The sequence below is a fragment of the Aspergillus pseudodeflectus genome, assembly GCF_044049435.1.
Source record: "Aspergillus pseudodeflectus strain CBS 756.74 chromosome Unknown BJX68scaffold_56, whole genome shotgun sequence".
NCBI lineage: Eukaryota > Fungi > Ascomycota > Eurotiomycetes > Eurotiales > Aspergillaceae > Aspergillus > Aspergillus pseudodeflectus.
In genome coordinates this window covers 139274-152308 of record NW_027263832.1, presented here as the reverse complement: position 1 = coordinate 152308, position 13035 = coordinate 139274, and the positions used below count along the sequence as shown (strand labels likewise).

Sequence of the window (13035 nt, the reverse complement as noted above, 5' to 3'; positions counted from 1 at the left end):
TTCCGACGATTTCAAGCTATCAGCGCCTCTCGGTTGACTTCTCACCCTCTACACCTCTCAGCTCCACCTACCTAGAACCTCCGTTCACTTGCATACCTTCAGCACCTTGATGGTGATTACATGCTTGAAATCCAGTTTTATCTTCTAATTCCCCCTTCTACAGCCTTAGTAATTGATTTCTTGACATATCTTCCTTGGACTTCGACACTTCATCTCGACCAATCCGTTGGTTTCTTCATTTTTGAACCGTGGTTACATACATAATTGTTTCTTGTTCCCCCTGTTGCCTTTTTGTTACCACCTATAAAAAAACCTGGGTTGTCCCCTTCCTTCTCAATCCTCATTTGTCATCTCAGGTCCGACAGACAAGGATGCCGGAAATTGGTTCTTGAGCCTTACTGTTTTTTTAATGATGTACGTGGACGAGGCATGTAAATACGGAAGTCAGGAGCAAGGAATCGAGAAAGAAATGTTGACGCACAGTTGATTACTTAGTACTATTTCCCCGAAAATGTTTATCATCGTAGACAGATGATGATAGCTAACACAGGGTGTGAGCTAGAGTAGTGTACATGGTATCTGGAATTACAATCTTTTGTAGAGATCAAGAAGACAGGGAATCACAAACAAGTTCCCAGACCCGAGAAGCAAAACCGCACAAGATCAGTCGAAGCGAAGCGGTGCATCTATTCTCCATTTGCAGCCTGAGCCTCCTCCTTATCGAGAATCTCATCCCATTGCTGCCTCAGCTCCTCCATCTGCTGCCAGCACTTCCTCCCGAGGTATTCAAACAATTCCCTCTCCTCAGCCGTGGCATCCCTAGCACCGCGCTTGCGCCGACGAAGCCGGTCCTCCTCGACGACAGCGGGACCGACCACGCCGCCGTGGCCCCAACCCTCGACCTCCGAGGAAGCCGGCTTATCTACGCCGAACAATGTAGCCGAGGAGCCCCATTTCACTCTACCGCCGCCGTGCGCGATGTATGGTGCCTCGGCGGCGTCGAGTTCGGACTGCGGGGAGAGGGCGAGCCAGACGGGGGCGCAGGCGCCGAGGTAGGTGGAAAGAGTGTGCCAGGGGGAGCCGAGGAGGCGGGCGAGCCAGAATGTGGCGAGCATGCAGTAAAAGAGGATCGGGTGAAGGGGGATGATCCCCGTGCTGCAGATTCCGGGGTGGGAGAGGTAGGTGTTTGGTGCGGTGGACGGGGTCTCTGCGCTGCTGCTGCTGTTGTTGTTGTCGCCGTCGCTGACGGAGTTGATAGAGTAGAAGCTCTTCACCCAGTGAGCGGTGCTGGGGAGCTGAGAGGTAAGGGATAGAACGTCGGTTAGGGCTTTTGAAGCCTCGTAGGGTGCGAGAGTTCGAAGAGCTTGGATATCGTCAATCTTGAGATGTTTCGAGCATGCCTCAAGACTCGAGACCCAGATGACGCGGCCGGGCCCATTGGGGGAGCCGGAGCGATGGAGGAGAGGCATGACATTGTGCGCGAGCATGTAGTGACCAAAGACGTTTGCGCAGAACACAGTTCCGAGACGGGGTTCTTTGTCCGTGAGGGTTTTCGTCTGATTATCAACTATCATACCAGCGGGCGCGAGCTTGTAGGTAGGGTATGTGACCTGATGGACAAGGTCGGTGAGCACGCCAAAGATCGCCTCGGGCCAGTTTAGGCCCGTCCATCCGCCAATGCCAGCATTTAGCACGATCGAGTCGAGCTTTGGAAACGTTTTATTCAATCGGCGTGACAATGCGCGGACGGAGAGAAGGTTGCAGAGGTCGACATTCTCGGGGAGGAAGGTGACTCGAGCAGTAGCGGCGGAATCGCGAGCGGAGGTGCGGAGGTGGTCTTGTAGACCTCGAAGGGTGTCGTTGCCCTTTTTCGTACTCCGTGTGGTGAAGATCACGGTTAATGACCGCTTATCGTTGTGACGAGAGGTCAAGAATTCATCCGCTAGTCGGCAGCATATTGAGTATCCGAGTCCACTGCGGAGAGGAAAAGTAATCGCAGGGGAATGTCAGGGAACAATTGATCCATCACTATGAAGTGAGAGGGGGAAGAGACGGAACAGTGCGATGAAGGTCGACATAACAACATACCTGTTGGCACCCGTCACAAGCACAATGACTTGGTCATTGGCATCATTGGTCCCGCTAGCGGCCATGGCGGTTCAATTGAGCTGACAACGTCGGCGGAAGGTTGACTGCGACCTCCAAGGGGCGTAGCATCGACAAACCTCAAGGATTGGCGCACCAAAGACGAGCGGATGATGTAAGCAGCTCGGTGCCTCAGGTTGGATATTTGCATGTGTTCCTCGCTCTCGAATAGATCTGGTGGCCGTTCACCGAGGTTCCCAGAAGGGAAGCCTTCTCCACTCTCCAGTTGCTGCAGGCACAGATGGCATCCAGAGACCTGAGACCATGGATCCCTGTTATGATTGCCTGAAGCCGAAGGTTCACCGGGCTCAGAGTCCAGACATGGTCCGCAAGACGATGGTTGAGGAGCCTACATAGGAAGAACTTACTTTTCAGGATCGTCACCACCGATCGAACCCAGCTCACGTCCATGTCCCACGTCACTACCACGTATGCTGAGGGACGGAGAAAAAGTGATTCTGATGTCAGATCCAGGCTCGCGGGGAGTTGGCCAGATTGGCATTAGCCGATTATCCCCACACTGGTAATATCTGGGGTAAGGTATTGACTGGGATGGTCACACTGGAGGGCGCCAGCTTTGCAATCATCAGGAGACGCTACCGAAATTGCCTCGTATTCGAGCTTTCTAGACTCTGTGCAGACCGTGGACGAGCTACGGAGTACAGGGATGAAGAGATGGCTCCGCGGAGTTTCTCTCGCTTGGAAATAATAGATTAAACTGGTGGATTTGTGTTGGGTCAGCAGATGTTTTGCCCATCAGTCAGTCACTGTGAGCGTTGTTGTCCAAGACTGAACCGCCTGGGGATATGTGCAAATCATAGTGCTCCGGAATGCGCGGCATTGTTTATACCAAGTCTCGGGATGCCTCATCCGCATTCCCAGGACAAGGGATCAGGGGTTCTATTGGCCGTGCAAAAGAGCTGTTGGCGGCCTCCTGCAAAGTACTCAATGCGTCCCATGTGTCCTGCATGAATAGCGGCCGGCCGCAAGACGGACTGAAGCGAGAAACTAATTCGTAGGTAGCACTAGCAGGCCTCCCCGCACAACCGGTCTCGGAGAGTCGGAGGGTGGATGAAAGCAACAAGAGTGAAATGGAGGACAGCGCTAAAAACCGGGGTAATGCATTGTTAGAGGAGCACGCATAAGCGGGAGCGGAAGCACCAGGGGTTGGGCAAGTATGTATCGAAGGCCAGAGGCGTGTTACTTTTGAATCCGATGCGAGACGCTTGATATGCCTTAATGTGGGACGCGTTTCTGATTGAAAATCAATTCAGCATGAATCGCTAAATTCTTGTTCCTGCCACTTGGTTCGAAAGGAGACACAATCGTGGGGACAGTCGATCCACAGCGGACCGACCCTTAACCTTTCGCGGATGTGGGAGAGAAATCCGTTGTCTACACCGTTTCTCTGAAGGATGGGAATCCCGTCCACAATTTGTTTGTCATCCACATTTCAAGATCCCCCTCTCGTTGCCGTGTCTTTGTGCTGAGGAGTGAAGGAAGAGGTGAATTCGATCTGAGTCCAAACAGCCCATCGCAGCCAGCCACAGGTGTCTCAACCAACTCCTTGGCCGATTCTTCTCGGTACCTATTGGTGGCCCCGAGTTTTTTGAGCAGCCACTCTAGGGCTGAAAACATGTCAGATCACAAGTCGAGGAAAACCGCGCAGGATAGCGAGCGAGTCACTGTCTCAATTTTCGAGGGTTGAAATCAACCACGGCGCCTGGGGCCCGTCTTAGCAATCTCACCCTCCTCCAGCCTGCAAGGGGTAGAGGCTAGAAATTCGTCTTGTCCGGGGAAGTGGGATTTTTTGGGTGTCTCATGGACTCACCGACAACTCAGAGGAAGTATAATCACGGGTACAGGTTGCCGTTTCGGTCGGCGAGGCAGTCAATCCATTCTTGCGTTGTATCTAACTTGTACATGTTCATAACAATGGTGAGCACAAATGGAACATGCGGATACTAATCGATTGTCGATGCCAACCAAAAGAGCCGTTGTGTCTGCTATTTTCCAACGCCAACGATTAGCTTCAGCCATCAGCGCGGCACAGCCTGGTGACCGTCCATGGATTCCTCTGTCAGTCATCGAAATAATGGTCTCAAGCTCCAAGCCTTCTGTTGCAGACGCCATGGTAAGCTGGAAGGGTCGAGATTGATTGTCCCCACTCTGTCCATCGCCAACCCTTGCCGAGCCGACCCAGCCCATTATCAGTCGCAAGGCCAGCGAATTGGAGAGTTCTGGCTCAAACCGCCACATTTCGTCACGTCATGAAGATGTCTGCAAAAGACAATGGGCATCACCGGAGCATCTTCTGAAGTCATCGCTATTGTCGCGATTTTGTCCGCACCTGCAATGGTCTTGGTGGCGATCTGCGGCTGGCTCGTTGCTAGGATTGGTGTAAGATAGGCGATAACCGCTGGAATTCGAGCGAGGTGGGCCAGGTAAGGCTGCTGCGAGTCATCAAAGGAGCAGTAGTGAGCACTAATGAAGTAGGGCGGGCTTCGGACGATAGGAAGTGCATCTTTTTTTTCTGAAGTTGGGGAAGTGGATTGGGTGTTGCGGCGAGAAATCCAGAGCTGGAGAAATCGAGCTATCCGTGACTCCAAAGCTCCAAGTCCGAGGCAGGAACGTTCCAAAGCGGGGTACCGTATGATTTGGAGGCCAATGAGCTCCGGAGCGCCTGAATATTACAGAAGCCTTGACGGAAAGACGAGAAACTGCACCTTCCTTTTCCGGCGAGCAACAACATCTGGGCTGACGGCGCTATGCAACTCGCGAGCGAGAGTACTATCTAGGAGTCGTATTATTATTCCTGGATGTCTCTCAGCTGAAGCTGCATGGCGTGGTCACGATTGGGGCTGATTGAGCGATGATTGGCCCATCGATCGAGCAACAAAATCGAGCCAGCTTGGGACAATTTCCCCTCGCCGATTGTCACCATCAGTAGCTTCGATGAGTTGACGACTAGTCTCGATGGGCCAAAACCATTTGGTTAATTCCAGACTGACGCCACTGAGGTTGTCACTTAGCTAGCCTGAGCTAGCGGATTACAGTTTGAATGACCGACTCCAAGCGTGATATAATTGAGGCTTTGGTCACGGGCCAATACTTTCACGTTCACTTGACCAATGGCTATGGATGAAGAAAGCCCTGGAGTCCTGAAGGAGCAAGAGTCGTGCCTCGAGGCGAGAGTCCTCTCAGTGCTCGGGAAAACGCCGCAACACGAGCGGCTCGTCTTGGACTCATACAAAGTCCTTGCGTGTGAGTCGGCGCATAATGCTTCCCACCTCGGTTGGTTGACAGGGCCAATAACCAGGTTCCTGGGTTTGAGTTCTGGAATCGCTTCGAACTCAAAATTGCTATGACTTGATCCGTCAACGTTGCCCGTGTCACATTGTCATGTCCACTTCCGTTGACGAGCACGAAAGGCAATCTTCTCTTGGACCATCCTGCGGGTCGATGAGCTTCGGAGTTAGTCCAAGTCCGGCTTTGTCAGGATGTCAGTAGATAACCAACTGACAAACCGTCCATGAGCTCTTCCCCCAGCTCCAAACTCGCAAGCCCCGAGGATCACAACCCAGGTCTGGAAAAAAGTGTGGCGTCCATTGCACGGAAGAGACGGTAAAGACCAACATTGACGCTGATCTCTCATTTGACGGATGAGAATCTGTCGCTGAACTGGCTGAGTCGCCCCAAATTTTCAAATGAACGCGTGTTCCAATGCAACGGACAGTGTGGGACAAGACGAAATAGCCTCGTCTGTAGTGTGAAGGTCAGGATAATGTTGGTGGCGCGCCGAGACTATGTTGGTGTCGTCTATTTTCTGCTTGAATATCTCAGCTTGAGAAATGACTATCGAAACCAGACTGACCGATTAACTCGTGTGTAGTGTGATGATAGGGAAGATGGTACTATGCAGAATATTTTGGATTTTGGGCCTAAAATCCTCGTCACTGATCGTCGCTGGTCCGTGTACCTCTTTTCGGTCTTCCATGTGGCAACGCTAGCGTCCTACTCTGGAGTACGTATGTGTGGCTTTTGGGGAACGTTGATGATATCCAATGGTTAATAGAAGTAAGTGATATAGTTTCCCTGTTCTGGCTGGTATTTTCTTTTTGGGTCTGCTGATCAGCCTGATCTTGACCTTGGAGCCGCTCTACTTGGCACAGTAGTGGCAGATGAAACGTGCAACTGCAGAGAAGCAAGAGAACAGAGGGAAAAGAAGAGCAAGAGAAGTGATCAGGATTGACATGAACATATCAAAACTTGGATTGCCGGATGGCCCGGAGGGGAATATAGTCAAATCATTCTTGTTGTTCGTCCATTTGTCGATTTCGTATTTCACGCCTGTGATGCTGTGTGGGATACTACTTCAATTCACAAAAAAAACCGAGGACGACTGAGTACATTTTTTTTTTGAAGTAAGAGTATCATTCGTAAGCATTAGGGCGATGTGTCCGAGTCAGTGATCTATCGAGATTGGAGTGATGGCCCTTAACGAAAAGCTTCGTGATTTACTGTGACGGGTGCACCCGCCGCTTCACAGGTTTTGTCTGTTCGGTATTTAGCAATGTACTCGAGTAGCAAAGCTGGCGGGCTAGTATAGTCATGACTGCTGAAATGTTGACGAGCGTGAGCTTTTAATTCGCACACCACCAAGAAGATTGAGATCGACGGGCACCAGCAGTCCTCTGGGAGCGATGAAAGCTGCAAATTGGATGACGGGAACGCGTTGGAAGTACTCCTCGGGGCTCAGTGCCTCGTAACTTTTCGCAGGTCTGGCAAATGATGCTCCTTTTCGAAGATTGGATGTGCGGTAACAAAGGGGAGCAGGGAGGCAGTGTAAAGGTGCACTGGGCCACAGATGCAGATAAGATAACATACTATTGGATAAGACGGCTATTTTTATAAGCCGGTCTGGATTAGCGTGAGCTTGTCTCCCGCTGATGACGGAAGTGCTATTAGCAATGCACCTGAAGGATGATTGGAAAGGCGCGGAAAGTGGGTTGCGAAGCCGCCTGGCGTTGAGATACTACTTCTCCCCGAGTGTCCGGCTATACTCCGATGGTATCAGACTATGTAGATACGGATTATGTAGATTCGAAACCCAGCCACGTGGGAATGCATCAAGGCATGGCGCTGGTAGACTTGGTCTGGTCTTCCTTTGCCGCCACCGGCGAGTTTGAGGGGCTGTATTCCAACTCGGAGTCCACTTGCTCGAATCTTAGCCACATCAACGGAAGCGATAGGCCGATTCGAACCAATTACCAGTACGATTGGGTTCAAGTCCGGGGTCGGGAGAGATCCCCGGCAGCCTCAGCTAAAACGGCGCAGGCCACGGTTATCTCTATAACCGCGATGCGGCTGCGATTTCTTCTTCCGAGTCGCAAGACGAAGCGCAGGTTGAAGAGAAGCCTGAAGGACCGGCGGCAGCAGCTGGAGAAATTGAGGGTCGCACAACTTGCGGGAATCTCTGCTCCGGCCTTGGAAGACGAACAAAGAACGTCCTTTGGGTGTCGAAATTGCCGGAGTCTAGACTTGAGGACCCGGTCTATCCGCGACATTAAGTTCCTCGCCTATAAGGGGCATCGGACCCTGTTTTCTTGACCAAACGACGAGACAGTTCAGAGACACTTCGGACAGGACATCCCTGAAACAGCTGGGGTTTATGTTCGCGGATGCGCCGTCAAGTCACCTTGACTGCTGGAGTCTCAGATTTAACAAGGCAACCTGCCGCCCAGGGTTTGCATTCCAGAAAAGTCGAGGGCTTGATCAGTTTGTTTGCTTCTTGTGCCTCCCGTGTCTTTCAAGTTCAACCCGACGATTTGGGAAGTTTGACTGCTTTCTTTTTCTTTCAGTCTTTCTTCCTATTGTGTGGAATTGTTGCCTTTGTTGGTCCCGACACCGTAGCATTGGGCTGGGAAATCGTCCAGAAGGTGACGCTCCTGTCATCGAAAAGCTAATCGTTTGGCGGTACAAACTCGTAGTAAAGCACTGGACATTCGACACGACAAGACTCCCAAGAGATCGATGTCTTCGGACCCAACCTCACCAGTGACCATAGGAAGAGCAGAACATTGATGCGTAATTTTCCGAGGCAGTTGAAGCGTCCTGTAACCCATTTTCTGTCAGTCTGGAAGGCTGCCTGGCTGGCAGTTTCCAATGTTGCACGGCGCAGGAGACTAAGCCATCCCCGGGTTAGAGCCACTGGGCCAAGGCCTCCAGCATCGGGTCTCACTGGGCGCTGATTGGGCTCGCGACAGTCGAGCGTCTGTTGAGCTGTGAAGTCTGGCCAGGCACTGCAGGATGGTGGGGAATTGGTGTTCCCCTCCTGCCACCGGACGTGGCCGGTGACTGGTGGGAGCTGGTACCTAGTTCGATAGTGCAGGTGCTGCCCCGCTAGTCTTGCAAAGGAGATTGAGCAGTGGTACAACTCGGCCTCTCCCTTAGTCTTTCCGTCTACCCCGGGCACGTCCCACTGGAACTCTCCCCAACACTCCAAAGACGGTCCCAGACTCCCAGAGCCCAGCTGTCAGTTTGGAGGATTGCAAGATAGGAGCGCGCTGCCGAGCCTCCTGGTCCCGGATCGAGGATAGGCCAATCTGTGCCTAGCGTTTAGCCTTCTGCGCTAATCGACCGTCCTTCACTAAATAATCATCGGCGTTTTCGCTGGGCGTTAGTCAGTCCACCACCCCCCTCCTGCTGTTCTCACGCTGCGGTTTTCTTCGGTTTGATCCAATGTTCACTGTATAAATTATTAATATAATTTGCCTTCTCGAGTTTTACTCGGTAATTTACACACTAGCTTACCTCCTGTTATTACCATCTAATTTCCATTTCTTTCCTTTTTTCCTCCCAGACTCCACCTGTCTCGCAAGACTGCCCAGGTACGACTAACCCAGGGTCAAGGGAGGAGCCAAATGACGACTAGGCCGACTTGGGTTACTGATCGAGTCTATCCTGCCTGAGGATCTCACCTCTGCTCACCACCAAGTCACCACTGACAAGTGACTTAAGTAGTCGGCAGGCTTGCTTCTGACGGCGACGAGACAGACTGAGGCACTTTCTTGCAGCTTTGAAATACACGGCATATGCCTTTCATCTGTTGGCCTGCGAGAAAATCTTGTTGTCTTCCCCTCTCTTGCCTCTAACTTATACCTGCCACTGGCATCTCTCTGCTTCGGGCTCTCCCCATCAACTCTTGCCCTGCGATATCACCGCCGCCGAATTGCAGCCCTTGGCCATCTTATTTACTATATATTATCCCATATTATTATCCGTTTCTATAATAATCCTCTGCTCCTCATCTCCAGTTAGCACCGGCGAAACCTTCATATATTATTGTGTTCCAGCCTCACCATTAGCAGCACCACCATTCACACCTGTCGATCCATCATTCCTCGAGCTTTGCTTGCCATCGCCCATGTCCAGAACCCCCCCAAACACCACATCCTGGACTTAAGTTTTCTGTGATAACCTTGTCCTTGTCACCTCTCCAGATCCTTTTGTGCTTCCTTTTTCCTGTGGCTTTCTCTCTCCTCCCTTACGACCTCTTCTCGCCTTCTTCGCACCCCTACGGCCGGCGCTCACCTGTTGTCTTCGCATCGACTTTCTCTCTTCTGCAACTCTTGCGGCCGTTGATTTGCCCCCCTCCCCTCGATACATTCTCTCCCTCTCACTTTGTCTCTCTCTTCGTATTCCTCTTGCCACCTACTCTTATCGAGACTCGGATCTTCTATCGCGGTGTCTCGTCCCCTTTTACTTTTATCCTCCAATATCGCTGTCTCAGTACCGTCCCCACTATCCTCATCTTTTTCTATCCTGCCATTTTCTAAAAACTTCTTCGCCATGGCTCCTGGTAGCGGACGTGGCTTTGAGTGTCCCTGGAAAGACTGTGGAAAGGTAATTAAATTTTAGTCAATTCCTGATTATCCGTCGGTATTGCCGCGCCGTTTTACTAACCGGCAACATCTAGTCCTTCAACCGCAAATCAGACCTCTGCCGACACCACCGGATACACACCAACGAGCGACCGTACCAGTGTACTCATGAAGACTGCCAGAAGAGTTTCATTCAACGAAGTGCGCTGACTGTACACATACGGACTCATACGGGCGAGAAGCCTCATGTTTGCGACTATGCAGAGTGTAATAAGGCATTTTCCGATGTATGACCCACGCCCTTCTATCTTATCACAGACGATGCTAACAGCTTCCCCAGTCTTCAAGTCTAGCTCGTCATCGCCGAGTCCATTCAGGGAAACGGCCGTACATATGCCAAGAGCCTACATGCGACAGAAGGTAACCTCCAAGTGACTGACTACCTAATGAACCTGGGGTGTCTAATATGTCTCAAAGCTTTTGTCGCAAGACTACTCTCACGAAACATCAGAACCGCATCCATCCACCAGGATCGGTGGTCCAGACGCCCTCAGAAGAAACAGATTCAGAACATTCGGCCACTTCCCCCATTGCTGGTACCACCGTTCTACCTAGCGAACAGTTCATGGTTGTCCAACCAGCGTACTACCCCAATAACCCAGCTCCGGTACACGAATTCTATCCCCATCAAAATCTACCAATGGCTCCGATTGCCGTCCAAGAGCAGCCGCCAATTGTTGCACATACTATCCCAGTGACCTCGTCGGTTAATATAAGTCATCAGCAATATCTGCTTATGCAACAGCAGCAGCAGCAGCATCATCATCATCATCATCATCACCAGCAACAACAACTTCAACAGCAGCAGCTCCAACAACAACTTCAACACCAACACCACCACCAGCCACACCAGCAACAACAACAACAACACCAACACCACGAACAAAACCGCCTGCAGTATCAGCAGCCGACATACGCTCCGCCTGTCAATATGGTTTCGTACACGCCGAACTACCAAGACTACAAGGAACCTGCTGAGCGATTGTTAGGCCAGGACGAGGGAAAGGATTGGAGCTACCTTGGTCTGGGCTAAGACGCATTAGCCCTAGGCCTAAAAAAAAGGGTCGCGATGGGAAGATAGGGTTCTCTCGCAAAGGCAAATATGGAAATTCTCGCACTTTCAGACCTCAGCGCTACGTTATGACGACTGCCTTCAGAAGCTTGAAATCAACTTTGGATCTCTTACTTTTATTATTATACCAGCCTTGTTTGAGCCAGCCTGTTCTAATCTCCACACTTTCGATATTGGTTTATGTTCGTTACTATTCGCCACTCTATTTGGATCTAAATCGCAGTGGAGAGGCGTTTCTGTCATCCGGTGTATTTTCATACTTTGATACTATACAACCTTGTCTTTTAGTCAAATTATTGAATCAACAGTCCAATGAAGCTCCGGCCTTCGCCTCTCCCACAGTTTCTTTTCCCTCGGTGAACGTCGGGAAATCGGCATCTGCGGGATTTGGAACGTCAACGGAGGCGATTCATGTGGGAGGCGTCCCAAGGCTTAGTCTACCGCATGCCCAGCCAAAGTCAAGAGCCTGGCGCATATGATAGTAAATTAGTCAGTCGTGTGTGGCGGCTATATATCCAGCGCGGACGAACGAATAATGCCGATTTCCACACCCTCCTTGGCGCTGGGCACTGGGTAGTGAAGTGTCCCACCAGGTTTTCGAGATTGCCTAAGGCCCTAGAAATCAAGTATCGACTACTCCGTAGTATGTAAACGGACAGGAAGGTCGATCATGTCAAGGGCTTGGCGCGGCGTTGCCAATATCCTGCCAAAGTGAGATTCTCCTTAACTTTTTTTCCAGCTCTCTTCCCTCGCACGTAAAAAATTGGATAACAGGAAAACAATAATAATCAGAATTCAACGTCCGGCTCCTACCGTACGCCAGAAATCGTAGTACGTACCCGAGAGAACTTCGTTACGACGTCAGCCAAGGATCGACAGGTTGTGGGAACAGTTTGAGAAGCGCGCCAATTTGGGTTCGAAAAGATCCCCCACTTCTTTTTTTTCACCTTTCGCAGCTTTTTAACTTGTCAAGACAACAAGTCACCGAGTCACAGGCAACTCATTATTGTTGAGAAACCCATGCAAAGGCCACTCGGACTGGCGGTACACTTCTCGAAGGCAGACCCGCTCAAGGTTCACTTGCTTCGAGACCCGCCAAGGTCGATGGCCGTGTCAGCGGTGCTGGATGTCACATCCCGAGATTCTTCGGAACGCCTCACCTGCGCCTCCTCGAGTATGTCTGCCACAGCGTACATATGTACGCGAATTTTGTGGCACTGTGTCGCCGCCTCCGGGCCAGTGCCCCTGCGAATCATCCCCGGGGGTGGCTTGGGATCGGCTGTACCTCGTTACTCCATGTGGGAAGGGGAAGTATGCCCCAAATCATGTAGTATGCCTCATTATTTCACTTCTGCCTGAAGAGCGGACAGTCGTCGTTAGCGAGTGGAGTGGCGGTATTATTGGCACCGTGACCAACTGCAGCTTCAGCCTTCGCGAAGGGAGGGCTGGACTGTTAGCAAAAAGTCCTGGTGATTGGAATGTTAGTTACGAGGTCACGATCCACCAGTGCGTCTTGGATATATATTCCGGGGGAGATCGAGCAGGAATGGGAAAGGTCGAAAAAGAAAGAAGGGGTGATCATTGTCAATGGCATTCTCGTCTCGAATAGCACACCCCTTTCCCGGGATCTGATGGATTGGCGTTGGATGCTATGACCGATTCCTGGCGCTTGCGGACTAGACTGCCCTGATTGACTTCTAATTGTGGAGCAGCAATTAGTGCGTGATGCGATGTTCGAAAACCAAGGCAGGGGCGAGTCAGAGGCGTCGGACAAAAAGTATGCACCAACTAGCATCTATTCATCACCAAGGGGCCAGGAGAGAAATAATCGAAGGATGGATACTTCGGGTGAGAGATTTCATGTATCAGACAGTG

The 13035-nt window shown here is 51.2% G+C and overlaps 4 protein-coding genes across 4 annotated transcripts; 3 read left to right on the top strand and 1 right to left on the bottom strand.

Moving 5' to 3' along the window:
• Positions 1–470: 470 nt before the first annotated feature.
• On the bottom strand, positions 471–2188 carry BJX68DRAFT_245316 (3-keto-steroid reductase). The gene is made up of 2 exons (XM_071041483.1): positions 2089–2188; positions 471–1974 (listed from the first exon to the last, which is right to left on the bottom strand). The coding sequence occupies exons 1-2, from the start codon at positions 2151–2153 to the stop codon at positions 687–689; spliced, it is 1353 nt and encodes a 450-aa protein (XP_070894694.1). The 5' UTR covers positions 2154–2188; the 3' UTR covers positions 471–686.
• A 3479-nt stretch (positions 2189–5667) lies between these two features.
• BJX68DRAFT_245302 (uncharacterized protein) lies at positions 5668–7006 on the top strand. The gene is made up of 2 exons (XM_071041482.1): positions 5668–5920; positions 6038–7006. The coding sequence occupies exon 2, from the start codon at positions 6327–6329 to the stop codon at positions 6549–6551; it is 225 nt and encodes a 74-aa protein (XP_070894693.1). The 5' UTR covers positions 5668–5920; positions 6038–6326; the 3' UTR covers positions 6552–7006.
• A 1-nt stretch (position 7007) lies between these two features.
• BJX68DRAFT_245301 (uncharacterized protein) lies at positions 7008–8281 on the top strand. The gene has a single exon (XM_071041481.1). It carries the CDS (start codon positions 7213–7215, stop codon positions 7753–7755), a length of 543 nt encoding a protein of 180 aa, XP_070894692.1. The 5' UTR covers positions 7008–7212; the 3' UTR covers positions 7756–8281.
• Positions 8282–9905: 1624 nt separating this feature from the next.
• Positions 9906–11346, top strand: BJX68DRAFT_170562 (putative C2H2 finger domain protein). Its single transcript, XM_071037048.1, has 4 exons — positions 9906–10050; positions 10124–10315; positions 10369–10448; positions 10506–11346. Exons 1-4 carry the CDS (start codon positions 9997–9999, stop codon positions 11119–11121), a joined length of 942 nt encoding a protein of 313 aa, XP_070894691.1. The 5' UTR covers positions 9906–9996; the 3' UTR covers positions 11122–11346.
• Positions 11347–13035: the final 1689 nt, after the last annotated feature.

Bases quoted from the DNA above. Each gene is read 5' to 3' on its own strand.
- BJX68DRAFT_245316 (XM_071041483.1), bottom strand. From the start codon at position 2,153: ATGGCCGCTAGCGGGACCAATGATGCCAATGACCAAGTCATTGTGCTT. The intron at 1,975-2,088 runs GTATGTTGTTAT...TCCTCTCCGCAG, and splicing joins CTTGTGACGGGTGCCAACAG to TGGACTCGGATACTCAATAT.
- BJX68DRAFT_245302 (XM_071041482.1), top strand. From the start codon at position 6,327: ATGAAACGTGCAACTGCAGAGAAGCAAGAGAACAGAGGGAAAAGAAGA.
- BJX68DRAFT_245301 (XM_071041481.1), top strand. From the start codon at position 7,213: ATGGTATCAGACTATGTAGATACGGATTATGTAGATTCGAAACCCAGC.
- BJX68DRAFT_170562 (XM_071037048.1), top strand. From the start codon at position 9,997: ATGGCTCCTGGTAGCGGACGTGGCTTTGAGTGTCCCTGGAAAGACTGT. The intron at 10,051-10,123 runs GTAATTAAATTT...GGCAACATCTAG, and splicing joins CCTGGAAAGACTGTGGAAAG to TCCTTCAACCGCAAATCAGA. The intron at 10,316-10,368 runs GTATGACCCACG...CAGCTTCCCCAG, and splicing joins GTAATAAGGCATTTTCCGAT to TCTTCAAGTCTAGCTCGTCA.